Source organism: Bos indicus, chromosome 2 (genome assembly GCF_029378745.1).
Source record: "Bos indicus isolate NIAB-ARS_2022 breed Sahiwal x Tharparkar chromosome 2, NIAB-ARS_B.indTharparkar_mat_pri_1.0, whole genome shotgun sequence".
Classification (NCBI taxonomy): domain Eukaryota; kingdom Metazoa; phylum Chordata; class Mammalia; order Artiodactyla; family Bovidae; genus Bos; species Bos indicus.
In genome coordinates this window covers 107201950-107221652 of record NC_091761.1, presented here as the reverse complement: position 1 = coordinate 107221652, position 19703 = coordinate 107201950, and the positions used below count along the sequence as shown (strand labels likewise).

At 53.2% G+C, this 19703-nt stretch overlaps 1 protein-coding gene across 1 annotated transcript; it reads left to right on the top strand.

The window, feature by feature from the left end:
* Positions 1–296: 296 nt before the first annotated feature.
* Positions 297–19683, top strand: PTPRN (protein tyrosine phosphatase receptor type N). Its single transcript, XM_019977316.2, has 23 exons — positions 297–479; positions 1924–1974; positions 2240–2353; positions 5150–5246; positions 6238–6499; positions 6582–6936; positions 7362–7493; positions 8710–8744; positions 9420–9694; positions 9907–9993; positions 10302–10381; positions 10576–10640; positions 11293–11511; positions 11924–12124; positions 12225–12372; positions 12524–12597; positions 12807–12884; positions 13007–13126; positions 14365–14531; positions 17765–17818; positions 18479–18543; positions 18752–18825; positions 19034–19683. Exons 1-23 carry the CDS (start codon positions 365–367, stop codon positions 19103–19105), a joined length of 2940 nt encoding a protein of 979 aa, XP_019832875.1. The 5' UTR covers positions 297–364; the 3' UTR covers positions 19106–19683.
* The last annotated feature ends 20 nt before the right edge of the window (positions 19684–19703 follow it).

The window sequence follows — 19703 nt, the reverse complement described above, 5'->3', positions numbered from 1 at the left end:
ACCCTTCCTGCCAACCCTGAGACTGGGTGATAGAGGCAGTGGCCCTTGGGGAGAAGAATATGTCAAGTTGAGGCCAAGCGAAAATTCTAAAGAGGCACCTACAGTTGGGTGTAGGAGGGCTGGGATAAGTAGGAGCCCCACGAAGACTGCGCTTTTACGCCATGAATGACGCAAATCTACGCCAGAGCCGGGGGTGGGAATGTCGTCACCAGCCGCCTGGGGTTGGCAGAGTTGCGGCGAGAGGGGCGTGTAGACCCCGCCTCAGTGGGTGGGGAGTGGCAGGCCCCGCCTCGGCCCCGCTGGCAGGCTCGGGCTGGCGTCGCTGCGGCTCTGGCTGCCGGGCTGGAGAGCCGAGCCGGGAAGGATGCGGCTCCCGGGGCGGCCTGGGGGTCCCGGGGGATCGGGGGGTCTCCGGGTGCTACTCTGTCTGCTGTTGCTGGGCAGCCGCCCGGGAGGCTGCAACGCCATTAGTGCCCACGGTCAGGAGGAAATGGGGGGTGGGGGCGGGTGCCGAGAGCAGAACTCGGTGGGGTGTGCTGGGGGTGTGGAGGGGAGGGAATGGGAAGTATCACGAAGGTCGGAACCTCGGCTGGAAGGTGTGTGTGGAGTGGGGTAGGGGGAGGCCCGGTGAGCGGAGAGAGAAGAGAGGGCGTCTGCGAGGAAAGGGGCGTAGGCCTGGAGGTGGGGCTGGGAACCCGGGGGCGGGACCTAAGAGAAGAGGGCTCAGGGCAAGTTTGGGGTTTGGGGAGAAGGAATGAGGGTGCGTGTGGACAGAGGGACCTAGAGACGGGATACAAGAGAAGGAAGTGTCCCCGAGGCGCCAAAAAGTGGCGGCGCTGAGGGGTGGAGGAGGGGAAGGAAGGAGAGAGAACCCTGATTTCCAGGCAGTAGAAGTCGGGCCCACGAGCTCTGGGGTCCCATATTTCCGTAGAGGATCAGGCCAAGGGAAGGGCCAGGGTTTCTCTCTTAGCGTGGGAGAGGCTGATCGCTGTAATCTGATCTCCGATAAGAAGCAGAAGGCTGGGGAAGGGGGCCAAAGAGGGTGAAGAGGGAGGGGTCGTCTCCCGCCCCCTCCCCACAGTCAGGCCTGGTGCTGACTCACATCTGAGCGGACGGAGACAGTCAGCGCTGACTCATGGGCAGGGGGAGGGTAGGGGCCAGGGGCGCGTGGGGGAAGGGGCGCAAGCTCGCAGTCTGACGCCCTCCGTCCCCATCGGGCTTGGAGGCCAGGGCAAGGTACTTCCTGTGGCGCTGCGGGTTGGTTAGGGTGGAAGATGAAGGCTGGAATGGCGGAGAGGTCAAGTCTTTTAAAGGCTCCTCACTCGGTCGCCCTTCCCTCCCCCATAACTGCTTCCAGGCAAACCCTCAGAGGCGCCGGGCTCAGAGCTTCAGCACCGCGAACAGCGCCAACAGCGCTAGGGCCCCGAACTTAGAGGGACAGTGTGGGGAGCACTGCCTTAGAGCCATTCCACCCTTTCCCATGCGAAGCGGAAGTGTGCTAGGGTTCCCATCTCTTCTGAGTCCCAGGCCAGCATAAGATACTTTTGGAGATATGGGAAGGAAAGTCCCTTTTCCCTCTGAATTTGGACATAAACTACCCCGCAGTAATTCTATCAGAGTAGAAGTTTATGATTCTCCACCATCACCATCCCCATGCACCTGAAGGGCTTCTTCTCCCCATTACTTAGTTAAACAAACTGAGGCTTTTAGGGAAAGAATCCAAACTTGCAGATCTTTGAAATCCAAAGCCAGAGTACCCTCTTAAGAAGAGGAGGCCTCTTCCCTCCTCTCCTCCCAGCTTAAAGCCTTCCTTAGAATGAAAGACTGGATCCCATCTGCTTCCCCCTTCCCTAGCCTGTTCATCCATCTGACCACTGTATGCATAGGGGTATCTGAGCCTCTCTGCTCACCTGTTCTCTACAGGCTGTCTGTTTGACCGCAGACTCTGCTCTCATCTTGAAGTCTGTATTCAGGGTGAGTGAAACCGAACATAAGACTTACAAGTCGGTTGGGGGGTGGGGGGAGGGTACACAGTGAGACAGTAGTGTGTGTGTGTGTGGGGGGGGGGTGCCTGGAAGTCAGAAGAGGAATTGCACTTGGAGAGAAGGGGGGATGACCTGGAGGAGCAAAGCCGTCTGAAGCCAAAAGAGGAGATAGAGACAGAGCTGTCTATTTGCAACCTGGACTTTGGAAGGCCTCTTGTCCAAGCCCTCTGCTGACACCACTTTTGTGCTCTTAGATGGCTTGTTTGGACAGTGCCAGGTGGGAGTGGGGCAAGCCCGGCCCCTTTTGCAAGTCACATCCCCAGTTCTTCAACGCTTACAAGGTGTGCTCCGGCAGCTCATGTCCCAAGGTGAGGTCTAGATGCACTGGAGGAGAGAGGCTGTAACTTGGTTAGATGAAATGGGGAAGGGAGGGACCATCTGACTCCAGGTTTTCTCTCATGGGACATTCCTATCACACCCACTGTGGAGCCTCAACTTCCCAGACCTTACTGGAGACAGGAGTGGGAGTAGAACCCTAGAGATACGCTGTTCACACTTAGATTCTCTGGAGGAATCCAGAGAAGGCTTCTGGAAGAAGCCACTGGAAGAGGCCAGCATTCATCTCTTTGAGATCAGCCCACTCTCTGGAACTGACTGAGTATTCCAGAGGTAATCCTGGGGTCCTCAGCCAGGAGAACACCCCACTCATTCAATTCATTCATTCAAATAAATTCATTCATTTATTGGGTACTTCTATGTGGCAAACATAGTTTTAGGTGTTTAGGATTTATCAAGGGGTGAAATGAAGATCTCTGCCTACTATTGTTTATATTCAGGAGATGAAGGGAGGTGCTACATTATATAAATTAGAAAATACTAGTATGTTAGAAGGGGATAAGTGCCATGGAAAAAAACAATTACAGCAGGATAAAGGGATCAGAAATGGTGAGGTAGGAAGCCATACTATTAAAATGAGTGGTCAAGATAGATCTTAGTGAGGCTATGAAATTTGAATAAATACATCAAGGAGGTGCAGATGTTTTCCAGAAGGTTATCTTAGGAAAGAGTATTTTGGTTGGCCAAGGATCTAGAACAAAAGCCCTAAGCATGAGTTTGAGGAACACCATGGAAAACACCTCTACAGAAGGCTGTAGAGGAGTGATGCAGAGGCAGAGCAGAAGATGCAGTCAGGTAGGTAATGATGTTCTAAGATTTTATAGGAGAATGTGTGGACTCTGACCATACTCTGAGTAAAAGAGGAAACCATCACAAGGTTCGAGCATAGGGGTACTTGATATCACTTCTACTTTAAAAGGATCACTCTTGCTGCTGTGTTGAGAATAGGATGTAGGGAATCAATGGTACAAACAGAAATACTAAACATTAAAATATTAACTATTCAGAAGTATAAACTTGGGGAAGGGGCGGGGCTCAGTTTTGATTATACTGAGTTAAGATGTCCACTCAATTAGAATGGAAAGTTGAGTATATAAGATTGGGTTTTGAAAGAGAGAGAGAAGTCTGAAGTAGAGACATAAATTTGGAATTCTTTGGTGTATAGATGGTAATTAAACCCATGAGATGGATGAAAAAGTCAAGGGATTGAGTCAATATGAAGAAAAACCCTAAAGAATTCTATTAAGAGGACCAGGAGAAGGAGGGGAATCAACAAGAGAGGCTGAGAAGGGAGACCCAATGGGGTAGAAGGAGAAACAAGAGTGTTTGGTGTCCTAGAAGCTAAGTGAGAGTGTATCAAGGTGGAAGGAGTGATCAACAGTGTCAAATGATGGTGGTAGCTTAAGTAAGATGAGATCTGAGAACTGACCCTAGATTTATTTATTTATTTTTCCTTTCCCACGGGATTTACCAGGCAAGAATACTGGAGTGGGTTGCCATTTCCTTCTCCAGAGTAACCCTAGATTTAGATATACAGAAGCCACTGGTGATCTTGATGATAGTTTTAGTAGAGTAGTTGGGGGGAAAAATCCTGAATAGAGTGGGTAAGAGAGAATGGAAGGGAAGGAAGTGGATACAGCCAGCAGAGATAACACTTTCAAAGAGTCTTGCTACAAAAAAATGGGGTGACAGCTGGAGGGGAATGTGGGATTCAAACAGTATTTTTATTATAACATGGGAGAAATTGCATTGTGTTTGTATATGAATGGGAATAATTCAGTAGACAACAGGAGAAAACAATGATATAGGAAAAAGGGGAGAATTGTGGGGAAGATGTTCTTGAGTAGGTTAGCAGGGGATGAAATCTAGTGCCCAAGTGGAGGATTGGCCTTTTATAGAAACACAGATAGTTCATCTTATGTTAATAGGCAAAAAGGCAGGTATAGATCCCATGATATGAGTTAAAAGCAATATGAGTATTAATCCAGAAGCAAGCAAAAAGGAATGGGAGTAGGTGGGACTGGAGAGTAGGAGGTTATCCTTTTAGAATAGATGACTGACTTTTCCTGCAAGCAGAGTTCATTGAGGGAAATGGTCAAACAGATCTGCCTTCAGGATAAGATGATGATAATGAAGGCTTAAAACAGGTGTATAAGTGCTTTGGAGGTTTCCAAGCATTTTTAAGTCCCTGATTGCATTTAATCTTTACTACTGAACTGAACTGAACAGACCCATAAAGTATACGTTATTCCCACTTAAACCACCACCACCACAAATAAAGAAAACTAAGGTTCAGGATCAATAAAAATAAGGTGAATAATAATATTGATGAGAGTAATAATGATAGCATTTATTGAATACTCATAATGTGTCAGGTACTATTCTAACCATTTTATATTGTGTTTTAACTATCACAACAATTTTAGGAGGTATAAAGCCCCATTTTCCAGATAAGAGCACTAAGGCTCACAGAGGTTCAGCTAAGGACATACAGTTAGTAAGTGGCAGAGGATTTAAACCCAGTCTCACCGGAAGCAGTCTCACTTCCAGATTTGCACCTGGGGGTGGGGTGGGGGGAGGCGGAAAGGACAACTCAGATCACCCACCAGGTTTCTGGACCCCCTCCACTGCTCCTGGGCTCTTCCCAGTTCAGTACACTGCAGGGTAGAGGGTGCAGTTTTGATCTGCACTGGCCCCTGTTACTGAGCCCTCAGACTGTCCCAAGCCTGAGGGACAATCTCCATCTCACTCTTTTCTCTCCCTGGAAGGACTGTCCTGGCATGATGACCTCACCCAGTATGTGATCTCCCAGGAGATGGAGCGTATCCCCAGGCTTCGCCCCCCTGAGCCTCATCCAAGGGACAGGTAGGCATCATTTGTCATCAGCTCTAGCATTGCAAGGCTGGTGCATCTGTGGTCCTCCTGATGGAGAGAGGAAAGTATGTACAGAGACCAGCAGGCTGGGGCATGGGTGAAAAAGGCTCTGGAGTGGTCAATTGATATTCCCACATGCCCAACATGAGCTGAGCTCATCCCTGGGGATCTAGCAAAACAAGGGCATTCAAAACTGGGGGATTTTTTTTTTTTTTTTGCCGGATAAAGTCTTTTCTTAAAATTTTTATCATAGCATAGTTGATTCACAATGTTAAAGACTACTTTGAAACATTTGGACATTTGGTATTTTAAAAGAAGCATCAAAGCAGTCATCATGGAACAGATTAGAATTTTGTCAGACTGCGGCTGTTTAATGTTCAGTTTTATTACTACATGGTAAGAGGTACCATCTTCCTATTATGGTTAGGGGCTCTGAAGGCATCATTCAGGCTCTGTAAAGCAAAGGAAAGTAAATGAGGGCTTGGGGCTCAGAGGATGATACCAGGTGAAGAAGGCAGAGTTGGGTAGGACGGGACACGGCACTGAATGTTTGGATGTGTGCTTGGGGACGTGCACACAGGGGCAACGGGGCAAGTTGCAGCCACAGTTCTTCTAGAGCAGTTCCCAGCTCCCTTCCTCTGCTCCCCACTCTCCCCTTTTCTGTCCTTAGCTTCATGCTTCATCAGCTCTGCTGCTGTGTTTCAGGGACCCAGGCACGCTTACCAGGGAGGTGATGACCTCTACCCAGGTGTAGACCTCTGGCCCTTCTCCATGCTACTCTCTCCTCTCCTGAGGCTACCTCATCTCTTGAGAGATCAGGTTTACTTTAGGCTAAGCCTGCCTGGCCCCCAGCATCTCTGCCTCATAGATTCTGTACACTGTTGCCCCACACAACCAACACACATGCACACACACACACGCGCGCGCGCGCGCGCACACACCCACCCACACCCACACACACACACTTTGCTTTCCTCCTCAGATCTGGCTTGGTGCCCAGGAGACCTGGTCCCGCTGGGGAGCTGCTTTTACAGGGCATCCCCACTGGCTCTGCCCCAGCTCTGCAGCATCGGCTTCCTCGACCTTCAGTAGGTGGGGGCAGAGCTGGGGCGGGCTCCCCCCTGTCCCCTTTGCAGGCTGAGCTGCTGCCCCCTCTCTTGGAGCATCTGCTGCTGCCCCCACAGCCCCCGCATCCTGCCCTGAGTTATGAACCTGCCCTGCTGCAGCCCTACCTGTTCCATCAGGTGAGCTCTAGACACTGGCCCCCTCCCAACCCTAATCCCCATGCTGACATCTGCTCTTATCCCAATCTCTGGTTTCCCACAGTTTGGCTCCCGCGATGGCTCCCGGGGCTCAGAGAGCTCCCCAGGAATGGTCAGTGTTGACCCCCTGCCCAAGGCTGAAGCCCCTGCCTTCCTCAGTCGAGCTGGCTCCAAGGGCATGTTTGGGGCTCACCCTGGCCACTCCTATGGGGACCCTCCAGGGCCTCCACCTGCTCAGCTTTTCCAGGAGTCAGAGCTGTTCTACCTGGCCCAGGAGTCACAAGTGCCCAGCAGGACCAGGGCACCAAGGCTGCCAGAGCCAGGGGGCAGCAGCCGGGCAGGGGACTCCTCGGAGGGCTATGAGGAGGAAGGACTAGAGGGTCGTGAGGAGAAACCTCCCGCCCCAGCAGAGCAGCCAGGTAACCGTGGCCTCAGCATCCACTCCATGCCTATGGGGCTGCTTTCTGCGGGGGCAGAGATGGGGGGGTCTGTCCTGACTATGCATGCACTTGTTAATTTGTCCTTAAAGTCATCTGTACACTCAACTAATGCCTACTGACTGCCTGCTCTCTGCCAGGCATAAGTAGGCATTGAGGATACAGTAGTGGGTGGAGCTGACATGCCTTCTCCAGCTAGGGAATCGAGGAGTCCCTACTGGGCCTGAAGTTTGGTCTTGACACCTGAAGGGCTTTCCCCCAAAGTGTGGACAAAGATGGGAAGGGGAGGGCATCCGTGTCCTGGTGTTTGAAAAGTTCCTAAATGTGGGGGTCCCCACCCACCTGCAAACTCATCCCGTAAGTTCATCCTGGCACCAGTCCTGAGCTCCGTGTCTGGCTCCCAGCAGATGTGACTCTGCAGAGAGTGGCCGCTGTGCTGGCGGGCTATGGTGTGGAGCTGCATCAGCTGACCCCAGAGCAGCTCTCTACCCTCTCGACCCTGCTGCAGCTGCTGCCCAAGGGTGCCAGACAAAATCCAGGTGAGTGTCAGGGCAGAGAGACTGCCAACCCCACAGAGGCCTCTTGCCCCACTTCTCAAGGCCACAAGAAACAGTCTAGAGGGGAAGGGCCAAGCTCAGGGGAGGGAGTTGGTTTGAGACACGGAGTCATTGACAGCCACGGTCAGGAAGCAAGGGGTGAGGTGGTGAGCTGAGGAGTTAGAGCCGGAAAGGACTAGGAGATGGAAGTAATGGGGAAAGAAGCCAATGAGGGTGTGAGCTGGGGATCTGGAGGCACTGGGAAGGCTAGGCAGAAGATGCTGATGACCTAAGGTCATTGCCAAGAAGCCACTAATTGACAGGTAAGAGAGGACTGTGCAAAGAATAGCTTTGAGGGATGTGGCCAAAAATAGGGAGGAGTTGATCAAGCAATGGTTGCTCAGAAGGTAAAGAGTCTGCCTGCAATGTGGGAGACCCGGGTTCCATCCCTGGGTCGGGAAGATCCCCTGGAGAAGGAAATGGCAATCCCACTCCAGCGTTCTTGCCTGGAAAATCCCACGGGTGGAGGAGCCTGGTGGGCTATGGTCCATGGGGTCACAAAGAATCAGTTACGACTGAAGTGACTGAGCGTGCATGCATGAAGCAGAAGGGACTTCCCCAGGCGGTGCTAGTGGTAAAGAACCTGCCTACCAATGCAGGAGACATAAGAGATGTGGCTTTGATCTCTGGGTTGGGAAGATATAGAGGAGGGCACAGCATCCCGCTCCAGAATCCCGTGGAGCCTGGCAGGATACAGTTCATGGGGTCACAAAGAGGCGAATACAACTGAAGTAACTGAGCCCATGATGCAGAAGCCCAGAAGCATGGGGCTTCCCAGGTGGTACAGTGGTAAGGAATCCACCTGCCAATGCGGGAGAAACAAAAGAAGTGGGTTCAATCCCTGAGTCAGGAAGATACCCTGGAGAAGAGCATGGAAATCCAGTCCAGTATTCTTGCTTGGCGAATCCCATGGACAGAGGAGCCTGGTAGGCTACAGTCTCTGCAGTCACAAAGAGTCAGACATGACTGAGGGACTAACACACTCAGAGGCATGAGGCCATGCTTAGGATGAACTCAACAACAGCCTTGGTTACTGACTGTGGGGAGAGCCCATAGCAGATGCCACAGACTCAGAGCTACCAGCCCTTTCTCCTACCTGCGTTGTGTGGACCTTGGCCTTGGCCCTTTGCCCAGAGTTTTGTTTTTCCTGTCTCTACAGGAGGAGCTGTAAACGTTGGAGCTGACATCAAGAAAGTGAGTTTGCAACACCTCCCTGACCCGTAAGGCAGCAAACGCCCTTAGCTGAAATCTAAATCTCAGGCTCAGGACCCAGAATCTGTATTCTCTGACCCTTCAACAGAGGCCCGGAGGCTGCAAGTCATTGTTTAAAGTCTCACCTCAGGCTGAAGGCAGAGCTGGGACCAGAAGCGAGAATTCTTGATTCACTGCTTTTTTTTCACTGCAGTCGTGTCAGACCTTGCTCTTGAAATGAGATCCTTAGGCGAAGGGAGGGAAGGGAGCAGGCAGGCTCCTGACTGCCCTACAGCTTGAGGCTCTGTCCGTTTCACACGTTGGATTTCTAAGATTGTGTGGCTAAACAAAAGTCGAAAAAGCACTGGCTGCCTGTTCATCTTCTCCCCTAACTCCAGCTTTCCTCACTCTGGAATTTCTCCCCACTCCAGCCCCATTCTGTCAATTATTACTTATCATGAATAATCATTCATTCAGCCCTTTATTCATTCATTCATTCATCCACTTGGCTCACTTTCCTGGATGCCCTCTCAGTACCCAATGCTGACCTGGGTCTGGGGATAGAAAGAGAAACGAGTCATAAGCACCCCTATGGGAACTCAGGGTCCAGATTGTAGACCCCCTTTCCTTAACCCCTTCACTGTTAGAGACCTTACCTCTATCCTCTCTTCTAAACAGACAATGGAGGAGCAGGTTCAGGGCGAAGACCCAGCAGAGCCTCCACCCCCAATGCCCTCCCTGCCTGGATCCCCCACTGGCAGTTCCACCTCCAATAAAGCCCAGAAGGAGCTGAGCACCAGATCCTCTGAGCCCCCGAAAGCTGCTGGCCCCCCCGCCACTCCAGTCCTGGTAGAGAAGAAAAGCCCGCTGGGCCAGAGCCAGCCCACCATGGCGGGGCAGCCCTCCACTCGGCCATCAGCAGAGGAATACGGCTACATTGTCACCGACCAGAAGTAAGGGCTCCCGCGCGGGGCAGCCTCTTGTTCCCTTGGGGGTTGGGCTGGCCTGCCTTGGGAGGCAGAGAGCAGAAACGCAGATGTGAAGTAGATGGGGGTGGGGGGGACTGGTCTGCACCTCTGGATGTCTTGACACCCTTGGAGGGTGTTTCAAGAAAGTGGCCAAGAGGGTCCCCACTTTCCTTCCTCTACCGGCTCTGCAACTCCAGGCCCTTGAGTCTGGCTGCAGGAGTGAGGCTGCTGGAGATCCTGGCTGAGCACGTGCACATGTCCTCGGGCAGCTTCATCAACATCAGGTGGGGCTCAATCTGGCTGGGGCGGCAGGTAGCTTGAAGGGGGTGGGGCCTAGGGGGCTCAAGGGAGGAGGGGAAGACAAACTCCAGGTAAGGGGCCGAGGTCAGGTCACAGATGTTTCCAGCTTCATTGAAGGTACAGCCACACTTTGCCCTGCTGCTGGCCTGTCCAGTATCTTCCCTCCTGAAACATCCTCGTATGGCATGGGTTTCAGCCCCATCCTCTAATAGGGAGAGGACCAGAGCGGATCTCTCATTTTGAATCTGGGATCTGTGATGGGTGAGGCAGTAATATACCTCCTATTCGGCAGTGTCGTGGGACCAGCCCTTACCTTCCGCATCCGGCACAATGAACAGAACCTGTCTTTGGCTGATGTGACCCAGCAAGCCGGTAATTACTTCTTCACCCGAGCCCTAGTTGTATAGACCCAGACCGGTGGCTGATGCTCTCCTTGAAACATTCCCAGACCCAGGAATATTCCCAGACCCGGGCCATATGGGCCCGGCCTGCCACGGGGCATTGCATGGCATGGGGTGGAGACCATATTGGGGCTGGAGAGGATCTGACCTCCGTCCTCCCTGCAGGGTTGGTGAAGTCTGAACTGGAAGCACAGACAGGGCTCCAGATCTTGCAGACAGGAGTGGGACAGGTATGAGATAACTGAAGAATCAGTCAAAGTCCCCGCTGGCTGATGCTGCCCACCAGAAATGAAGGCAGTCTTGGCAGAACAGGAGCTGAAATACACCACCTTTGCTGAAGCAGCCCTCCTCCATGCAGTTTTCTTTCCAACCAGCAGATGGCCCCAGTGGCTCCAGCTCCCTGTAGGATCAGCCTTCTATAGGCAGCCAGCTCACCTGGAAGAACTACCTGAGATGGCCCAGCCGTCCATAGATATGCTAGAGCAAAGTCTCAGATTCCAAGGGAAAACATTACACAGAAAGGACTTTGAACTCAAAATATGCTTCTATTATGCATCCAACACTGATGCCTCGTGTTCTACTATTTGACTTCCTGGGTCTCTATACTTCTCTACATCCATTTTTTAATGCAAAAACTCCTAGGGAGAGTCACCCACTAAGTCTCTGGCAGTACAATGTGGTTGAGTTGGTCCCATGGGGATTGAGAAAGAGGGATCTTGGGTCTACGTGAGTCCCTCTGCCTGTACCACCATGTCCCTGCCTCTCAGCTTTTCCCCAGGAGATATCCTAGCAGGGAGTGGGGTGTGGGACAGGAGTGAGGAGCAGCTCCTAAGTCTCCCCGCACCACCACTGCCCACCTTGATTCTAACCTTGTTCCCACAGAGGGAGGAGGCAGCCGCCATCCTTCCCCGACCGGCCCACAGCACTTCTCCCATGCGGTCCGTGCTCCTTACTCTGGTGGCCCTGGCGGGTGTGGCTGGGCTGCTCGTGGCCCTGGCAGTGGCTCTGTGTGTGCGGCAGCATGCACGACAGCGGGACAAGGAGCGCCTGGCCGCCCTGGGACCCGAGGGGGCCCATGGTGACACGACCTTTGAGTACCAGGTGTGCAGCCCCAGAAGCTTGTTGATGAAAGGGAATGGAAGGGGCTCAGGAGTCTGGGTCTCATGTAAGATGAGGGCAGGGAGTTGGATATCCAGGCAGGGGCTGGAGAAGCCCCAGCAAGGGGATGTCGTGGGGGCATTTTGAATGGATGGGAATTGAGAACAGGTGGTTCCTGAAGTTCTCCCCAATACCACCATTCAGGGGGTTCTGGATTCTGCTCTGTAATATCTGAAGTTGTCATGGGCCACACCCAAGCAGAACAGCCCTGGAAAGGATGAGGCAGAAGACCCAGGGCAGAAGACCCCACCCCAGAGGAGACAGGTTTCATTCAAAAGCAATCCAGGACCATCCTAAGGACTCTGTTGAAAAGGCTTCAGGAGAACATGGATCCTGCCCTGTCCTTCTTCTGCAGGATCTATGCCGCCAGCATATGGCTACAAAGTCCCTGTTCAACAGGGCGGAGGGTCCACCCGAGCCCTCTCGGGTGAGCAGCGTGTCCTCACAGTTCAGCGATGCTGCCCAGGCCAGCCCCAGCTCCCACAGCAGCACCCCGTCCTGGTGTGAGGAGCCCGCCCAAGCCAACATGGACATCTCCACGGGACACATGATTCTGGTCAGGATGGGGCATGGGCCCAGATGCAGGGAGGGGACCGGGTGGTGGGAGGGGCAGGGCTGGCAGTGGGGGCCGGCGCCAGGCTGTGGTGTCCTTGCAGGCCTACATGGAGGACCACCTTCGGAACAGGGACCGCCTGGCCAAGGAGTGGCAGGCCCTGTGTGCCTACCAGGCGGAGCCCAACACCTGTGCCACTGCCCAGGGTGAGGGCAACATCAAAAAGAACCGCCACCCTGACTTCCTACCCTGTGAGTGAGTCCTGTTGGCCCAGCCTTCTGTCTGCTGGGAGTCCGGAGGGCTTGGGGTAGGGGCTGGGCTCCTGGCTGAGGCTGAGTGGCAGAGGTGCCAGGACCCCAGTGACCAGAGGGGTTTCTGGGGTGGGGTGTGGGGTCTGTGCAGATGACCATGCTCGCATCAAGCTGAAGGTGGAGAGCAGCCCTTCTCGGAGTGATTACATCAATGCCAGCCCCATTGTGAGTGGCTCCCATCTCCTCCCCCATATTCATCCTGCCCCTATAGACTCCATTTCCCGCTCCCCAAGGTCCTGGAATTGTGGGCCTGATATCCGGCATGGAAATGGGAGTTCTGAGGCTCCCCCAGACCCTGGCCTGCTCCCTTTGACCAGACCTCTCCATAATGGCATTTCCTATTCTGGTTCATGATGCATTTTCCCTGCCCCCAGATTGAGCACGACCCTCGGATGCCAGCCTACATAGCCACACAGGGACCGCTGTCGCATACCATTGCAGACTTCTGGCAGGTGGGCTTTTGGAGGGAGGGTGTCTCCAGGGACCGGGGTCCCTTGTGGGAAGCCAGGGCCAACCAGGTCCCAGGGAGGTTAGAATGGAGCTTACCTGGGTGCTAGACATCATCTGTCCCTAGATGGTGTGGGAGAGTGGCTGCACTGTCATCGTCATGCTGACCCCGCTGGTGGAGGATGGTGTCAAGCAGTGTGATCGCTACTGGCCGGACGAGGGTTCCTCCCTCTACCACGTATATGAGGTCAGCAGAACCCCACGGCCAGGAGAAAATGGGGGTGGGGAAAGTGGGTGGTGCACCCTTCATACATGTGCGACTGTATATGTATATAAACATCCATGTATTACACATATTCACACATGCTGTGCTGTGCTTACTCACTCAGTCGTGTCCAACTCTTTGAGACCCCATGGACTGTAGCCCGCAAGTCTCCTCTATCCATGGGGATTCTCCAGGCAAGAATACTGGAGTGGGCTGCCATGCCCTTCTCCAGGGCATCTTTCTAACCCAAGAATTGAACCCAGGTCTCCTGCATTGCAGGTGGATTCTTTACTGTCTGAGCCACCAGGAAAGCATTCACATGCATACATATATGCGTATACATGTGTGTATGTGTGTGTCTAGTCTAGGGCTGAAAAGCACTTGTAGGGACCTATGATGAAAGGTACAGATATAAAACTATAAAACCACTGAAACTAAGGTAAGAAGCTAAGAGCCAGGAGTACAGTTTTGAGACAGGGAAGATAAGTATACTCGAAGACCAAGACTTAGTCCTACTTTTATTGAGTCTAGTTTAGATCTGAGTTTCCTGGAGGCCAAAGCAAAGAAAGAAATGCTGCCAATCACACATGTTGCTTATGAAAAATAGAAAAACACTGGGGGTGGTCTGGGCAGAGACACTGTAGAGGAAGAAGAAACATTCCTGACCAATAGGAAGTGACCCCCCCCCCAATAAAACAAGAGATGTTATTTGCACAACAGAAGCTTCTTGTCTCTAAATGAGCTCTGGATAACAAATTTTCAGCATTAGATGAGCACACAATACTTTCTCATTTTAAGCTTTAAAAATTGGTCCTGCTTGGGGTTAAAGAAAAAAATCAAATGAAAATACAGAATTTTATCAAAGTTTATGGTGTGTAACACAGACACTGTGCTAGTCTTTGCACAAAAGAGGAAGGAGACACTGATTTCAGGAAGCACACAGGACTTCCCGGAGGGTCCAATGGTTAAGAATCCGAGCTGCCACTGCAGGGGGCACAGGTTCGATCCGTAGTCGGAGAGCTATGGTCCCGCTATGCGGCCAAAAAGACTAGTTGTGTCTAGGTGGAAAAGCCTCCAGTTGTCCTGAGCAGTCCATAAGTCCTAGACACAGATGGCTAGGGTTCTTGGGGACAGCTGAGTGAGCTTCCTGACTGGCCTGGGAGGCCGGGAGGATTTGGAGAGGCCCTGCCGCGCTCAGGCCTGCGCGCCCACCCTCGCAGGTGAACCTGGTGTCGGAGCACATCTGGTGCGAGGACTTCCTGGTGCGGAGCTTCTACCTGAAGAACGTGCAGACCCAGGAGACGCGCACGCTCACGCAGTTCCACTTCCTCAGCTGGCCGGCAGAGGGCACCCCGGCCTCCACCCGGCCCCTCCTGGACTTCCGCAGGTGAGCCGGCACCCCTGGGAGGTGGGGCGGCCCGAGGAAGGCTCCCAGAAGCCCGGGAGAGAGCAGCCTAGGAGCAAGGGGGCCGGGAGCCGGGCTCTGGCGCCTCCCCGCAGCCTATCAGCTCCTCCTGGGGCCCCAGGTCAGGAGAGGCAGGCCCTCTCGCCCGACCTGGAGCCTCAGCTTCTGGTCTGCTGGTGTCCCCTTCTAGACACCCCCAAACCAGGACTGACTCTGACCTCCTGGCGTCCCCTTCCGAACACCACCCCCCAAACCAGGACTGACGCTCTGTCTCGCTGTGCCCATCCGTCCATTGCTGTGGTCCAGCTCCTGACTGCTCGCTCTCTCTGCTGGCTGGCTGCCTCTTCCCTCTCTCTTGCCCTCTTTTTCTATCTCCCACTCTTTCTCCATAACCTTCTTCTCCCTCCGCCCCGCTATACCCTGAAAGGCTCATCTTGTTTCTAGCTCCCTCCCTCCCTCTCTCCTTCTCCTTGGTCCTTGCTGTCTATTTCCTCCTGTCCTGTGTTTCCTGGTGTCCAGTCTCTATGTCTGTTGTCCCCCTGCTTTCTCTCACTCCCCCCTGCCTTCCCCCTTCTTTACCCTCTGTATCTCTTTGCCTCTGTTTTTATTTCTTTCCCTCTTTCTCTCCCTTCCTTCCCACTTTTCTCTCCCCCACCCTCCCTCTCCCCCTCAGCTCTCTCTCCATCGTTCTGTCTCACAGTCTGTCTCACTCCCCAACTCCATCCACATTTCCCCGCTCTGCACCTCTCCCTGTTTCATCTCTCAGCTGTTTCCTTCACCTCCCTCCCATCTCTGCCTATTTACTCTGCCTCTCTTTGTCTCTGTCTCCCCCCTCCTCTCTTTCTCTACATGTCTCTGCCTCTCCGTTGCTCTGTCTCCCCTCTCTGTCTCCTCCCTCTTCTCTCTCTCTCTCACGGCTGCCAGCGTCATTTTTGTGATCTGCAGCTAGTATTCTCACTCCAGTTGCATAGTCACAAAAGTGATCACTGGCAGGTGTGGCCGCTGCATGGATGGGACATGAGGACGTGTGGCCCAGGGACCACCCTGAAGGGTGATGGGAGAGCTGGGGGCTGGGGAGATTCAGGGAAGGGACAAATACTATCAAAGGGAGTTGCAGGTGGGCGGGAATCTCTGGACTCTTGGGGACTCATGGAACCAGGTGGGGGCTGGGACAGGAAACCAACAGGGGGACTTGCCCTCTTCAGATGCTAAAACCGTGTCCAGGCCTCCAGAGTGCCCTGCCTTCCCTCCACAGATAGGTGGCTGAGAAGCCTGCTGCCATGGCAGGGACCTCACCCACACTGCAGCTTCCTCCTGCTTCTCTGCCCCTTGCCGGGCCGCTCTGAGGTCTCTAGGTGCTGGGCAGAAAGCAGAGGAACAGAACTGGGGCAGGAACCTGGGGGTAGTTTCTGAGCCTCAGGACAATGGTTTCTAACTGGGGTCCATGCAACCTAAGGTACAGGCTTCTTGAAGGCACCATCAAGGGTATCAGGGGTAATTTTTGTTTTCCATATTTAAAAATCTTTATAAAATGAGTGCATGGACTTATTTTAAGGCTGCACAGGTAAGCGAAAAGGTTATGTTTCTTTGCTTCAGGCTGGAATTATGTAAACTCAATTGGCTTAGACACCCAGAACAAATTAATTGCTGCTTAATAAATAATGTTTTGGTGAAGGTCTATCAGAGGGAAGGCAAAATAAATTTTGAAGTCTTAGAAAATGACTGATCAAGTTCCTTGACCTCCATCTGTTTTCTTACCTGTGAAATGAGATTGATGACCCATACCTTAAGGGATTGTTACAAAAATCAGTAGCATGAAATCTATAAAATCTACTTTAAGTGCCAGGTACATAGCAAAAGTAAAAGTGAAAGTTGCTCAGTCGTGTCAGACTCTTTGTGACCCCCTGGACTATACAGTCCATGGGATTCTCCAGGCCAGAATAATGGAGTGGGTAGCCTTTCCCTTCTCTAAGGGATCTTCCCAACTCAGGGATAGAATCCAGATCTCTTGCATTGCAGGTGGATTCTTTACCAGCTGAGCTACCAGGGAAGCTCCAGCATATAGCAAAGGCTCTGTTAATTCCAAGTACTATTTGTTGTCATTATTATTAACTGATTGGGAGCCACCGTGACAACTTCTGTTCAGCCCCAGCCCTGATCTACCAGCCGATACGCTAAGGAATCACGTGGACTTCTAGAAAACCATTCAAGTCACCTGGCCCCAGCAAGCCTGGGGGTACCAGACTGGGAGACCACTAAGTTCCAAGCTCCTCTGAAATGCTCTAATAACCCCTCAAAAGGTTTTCCCTTGCCCTTGTCCTTTGGGAGTATCAGGAGTCTGCAAGTGACTCTCAAGTCAGGAATGTCATAAGGAACAAGGGCAGGTTAGACTGGGCCATGAGAGAGGGAGAACCCACCTGCTCCTTGCTGAGCTGTGGTCCAAGAAGCAGAGTCTGAGGTCCAGGTGGACCCATAGTCTGAATATGACCCAATCACAGAGCACCTGTGCTGGGGTAAGACTTATCCAGGGAGACAGTGGGCGGCAGTATATTCAGAGCTGAGGGGTTGTCATCCCCTCACCAGAGGAACTCTGCACCCAGAGCTACAACCAGGCCTCACTGCTGGTGAGGACCACAAGGAGCCTGGGTGGGAGGGGAACACCCAGGGGCAGAGCAATAGTGTGCTCTGACACTCTTGAAGTCACCTGAACACCTATCCTCCCTGAACTTCAGGCAGGGGAGACTGTTAATATTATGACATTTTATCTTTAATAGTGCCATCATTTAATGAGCACCTACTGTGTGCCAGATTTAGCACTTAGTCCTTTATATGGATTATCTCATAATCCATGTAATAAGAACCCTAAGAAGGAGGTTACTATTACTATCATACCCGTTTTACAGGTAAGAAAACTGGGGCTTGAAAGGTTTTTATCGGTTGATCTGATTTATCAGGTTTTATCTGATAAATCAGAGCAACTGATTTATCAGTTGTTCCAGGTGCATAGCCTAGGCCCATAGTGACAAGGCAAGCCCAGTGCCCCCCAACACCATCTCTGGTTCTTGGCCTCCAGCCACAACTCCTCCGTCCAGCCGTCTTCCCTCCTCAGCCCTGGGCAGGTGGGGAGAAAAGGAAGACAAGCCCACAGGTGTGTGTCTCAGCTCCCCTTTGCCTCTGCTGGTGCCCCCTGGCCTCATGCCCATTTCTTGTTGCAGGAAGGTGAACAAGTGCTACCGGGGCCGCTCCTGCCCCATCATCGTGCACTGCAGGTGCGTACTCGATTGGAGGGGGTGGGGGGTGGGGGGACAGGCCAGGCCCAAGCCAGGGGGCCCTGAAGGGGGCACATCCTGGTTCCCACCCCTCTCTGGTCCTGCTCTCCGTGTGCATCTCCCAAGCACACTGTTTGACTGTCCCCTTGATACTAGCAAACAACAGCCCACGGGCCAAATTCAGCATACCATCTATTTTCTTATTGGCCCATGAGCTAAGAATGATGTCCCCATTTTTAAATAGTTGAAGGAAAAAAAAGAACACACGACAGAGGCTATATGTGGCCCACAAAGTTGAAAATATTTACCATCTTGCCATTTACATAAGACGTTGGCTGAAGGAAAGCCTGCCCAGTGGCTAGAAATGGCTATTCCCATTCCCTCTCACTGCCTCCACCTCAGGGTGGAGCCAGGGCTCTCCTTTTCAGTTGGCTCATTGCCCAAGAGACACCCCATGAGTCACAGGCTCCCCACTCAAGGCCCAATTCCCAGGACCCAGGAGCTATGACCCCATCCCTAATCCCCGGCTCAGTCATGCCATCCAACCCCGCAGCTAACCCTAACGGCTCCACCACCGTCTCTACCCCAAGCCTCCATGTCCCCTCCCCTCCCCCTTCCTGCTGGGTCCCCAGCTCAGCCTGTCACCATCTCCTACTGCAGTGATGGTGCAGGGAGGACAGGCACCTACATCCTCATCGACATGGTACTGAACCGCATGGCAAAAGGTAAGGCCCCTCCCCACCATGTCCCCAGCCCAGCCCCAGATTAGAGTCTCCCCAGCCCCTGGGGTCACAGGAGTTCGTGGAGGGCAGGTCGCCACACCCCCAGGTAATCCTCTGAGCCTCCCATCCCAAGATGCCCTAGGCTTTCTGGGTCCTACCCTCCTCTGGACACCCTCTGAGCATCTGTGTATCCCCACACCCCTCCCACCAGGAGTGAAGGAGATCGACATTGCTGCCACCCTGGAGCATGTCCGTGACCAGCGGCCTGGCCTTGTTCGCTCTAAGGTGACTGTTTCTCTCTACACCTACCCTAGCCATGACCTTTCCCCAGGGAAAGTTGCAGTGGCCTGCCTCTCCTGCCTGCCTCCAAATCTCCCCAAGGAGGGCTCTCTCCTTCTCCCCCAAGTAACCGCCCCAAAGCCCACCCCCCCATCCCAGGGCAGGAGCAGAGGCCGGGCCTCCCCATAACCCTCCTCCCTCTACCCTTCCCCAGGACCAGTTTGAGTTTGCCCTGACAGCTGTGGCGGAGGAGGTAAATGCCATCCTCAAGGCCTTGCCCCAGTGAGACCCCTGGAGCCCCTCTGTGGGCAGCCCAGCCTCCACTCCCTCCTTGCCTGTGTGAGCATCTATCTGTGCACTCGCTCTCACCACCACACCCGCCACCTTGGCCCCTCCTGGGCATGTCCAGCCCTTCCAAGAGGAGCGTGTAAGGAAGGGGAAGCAAGATGGGGCATACAGGAACCCCTGGTGTCCCCTGGGGGAGCTGGCAGCCAGTCAGAAGGAGAGGAAAGTCATGGGCACCAAATTCTACCCACAATTTCCTCCTGTCCAACTTCCCTGACCCCCATTTCCCGCCACTCTGGATGCTCCCAATATGTCTGTGTGGACGCCCTCCGCCCTCCAGTGTGGCTAGAATGGGGCAGAGGGGCCACCATGCCCAGATCGTCCTCCTCCCCTAGCCCCTGCTGCCCGCTGTCCTGCCTCCATGACCCACACTGTGGCCCTTGCCCCTCCTGCCCCCTCCCCTCACCCTTCCGCCACGTGCCACTCAACTCGCTCCCCCTGGCACAAGAGAACATTTCTGGAAAAATCTACTTTTGTATCAATGTGAATAAAGTTAGTGTGTCGTGTGTGCAGCTGCAACCCAGACCTCCTACGCATTT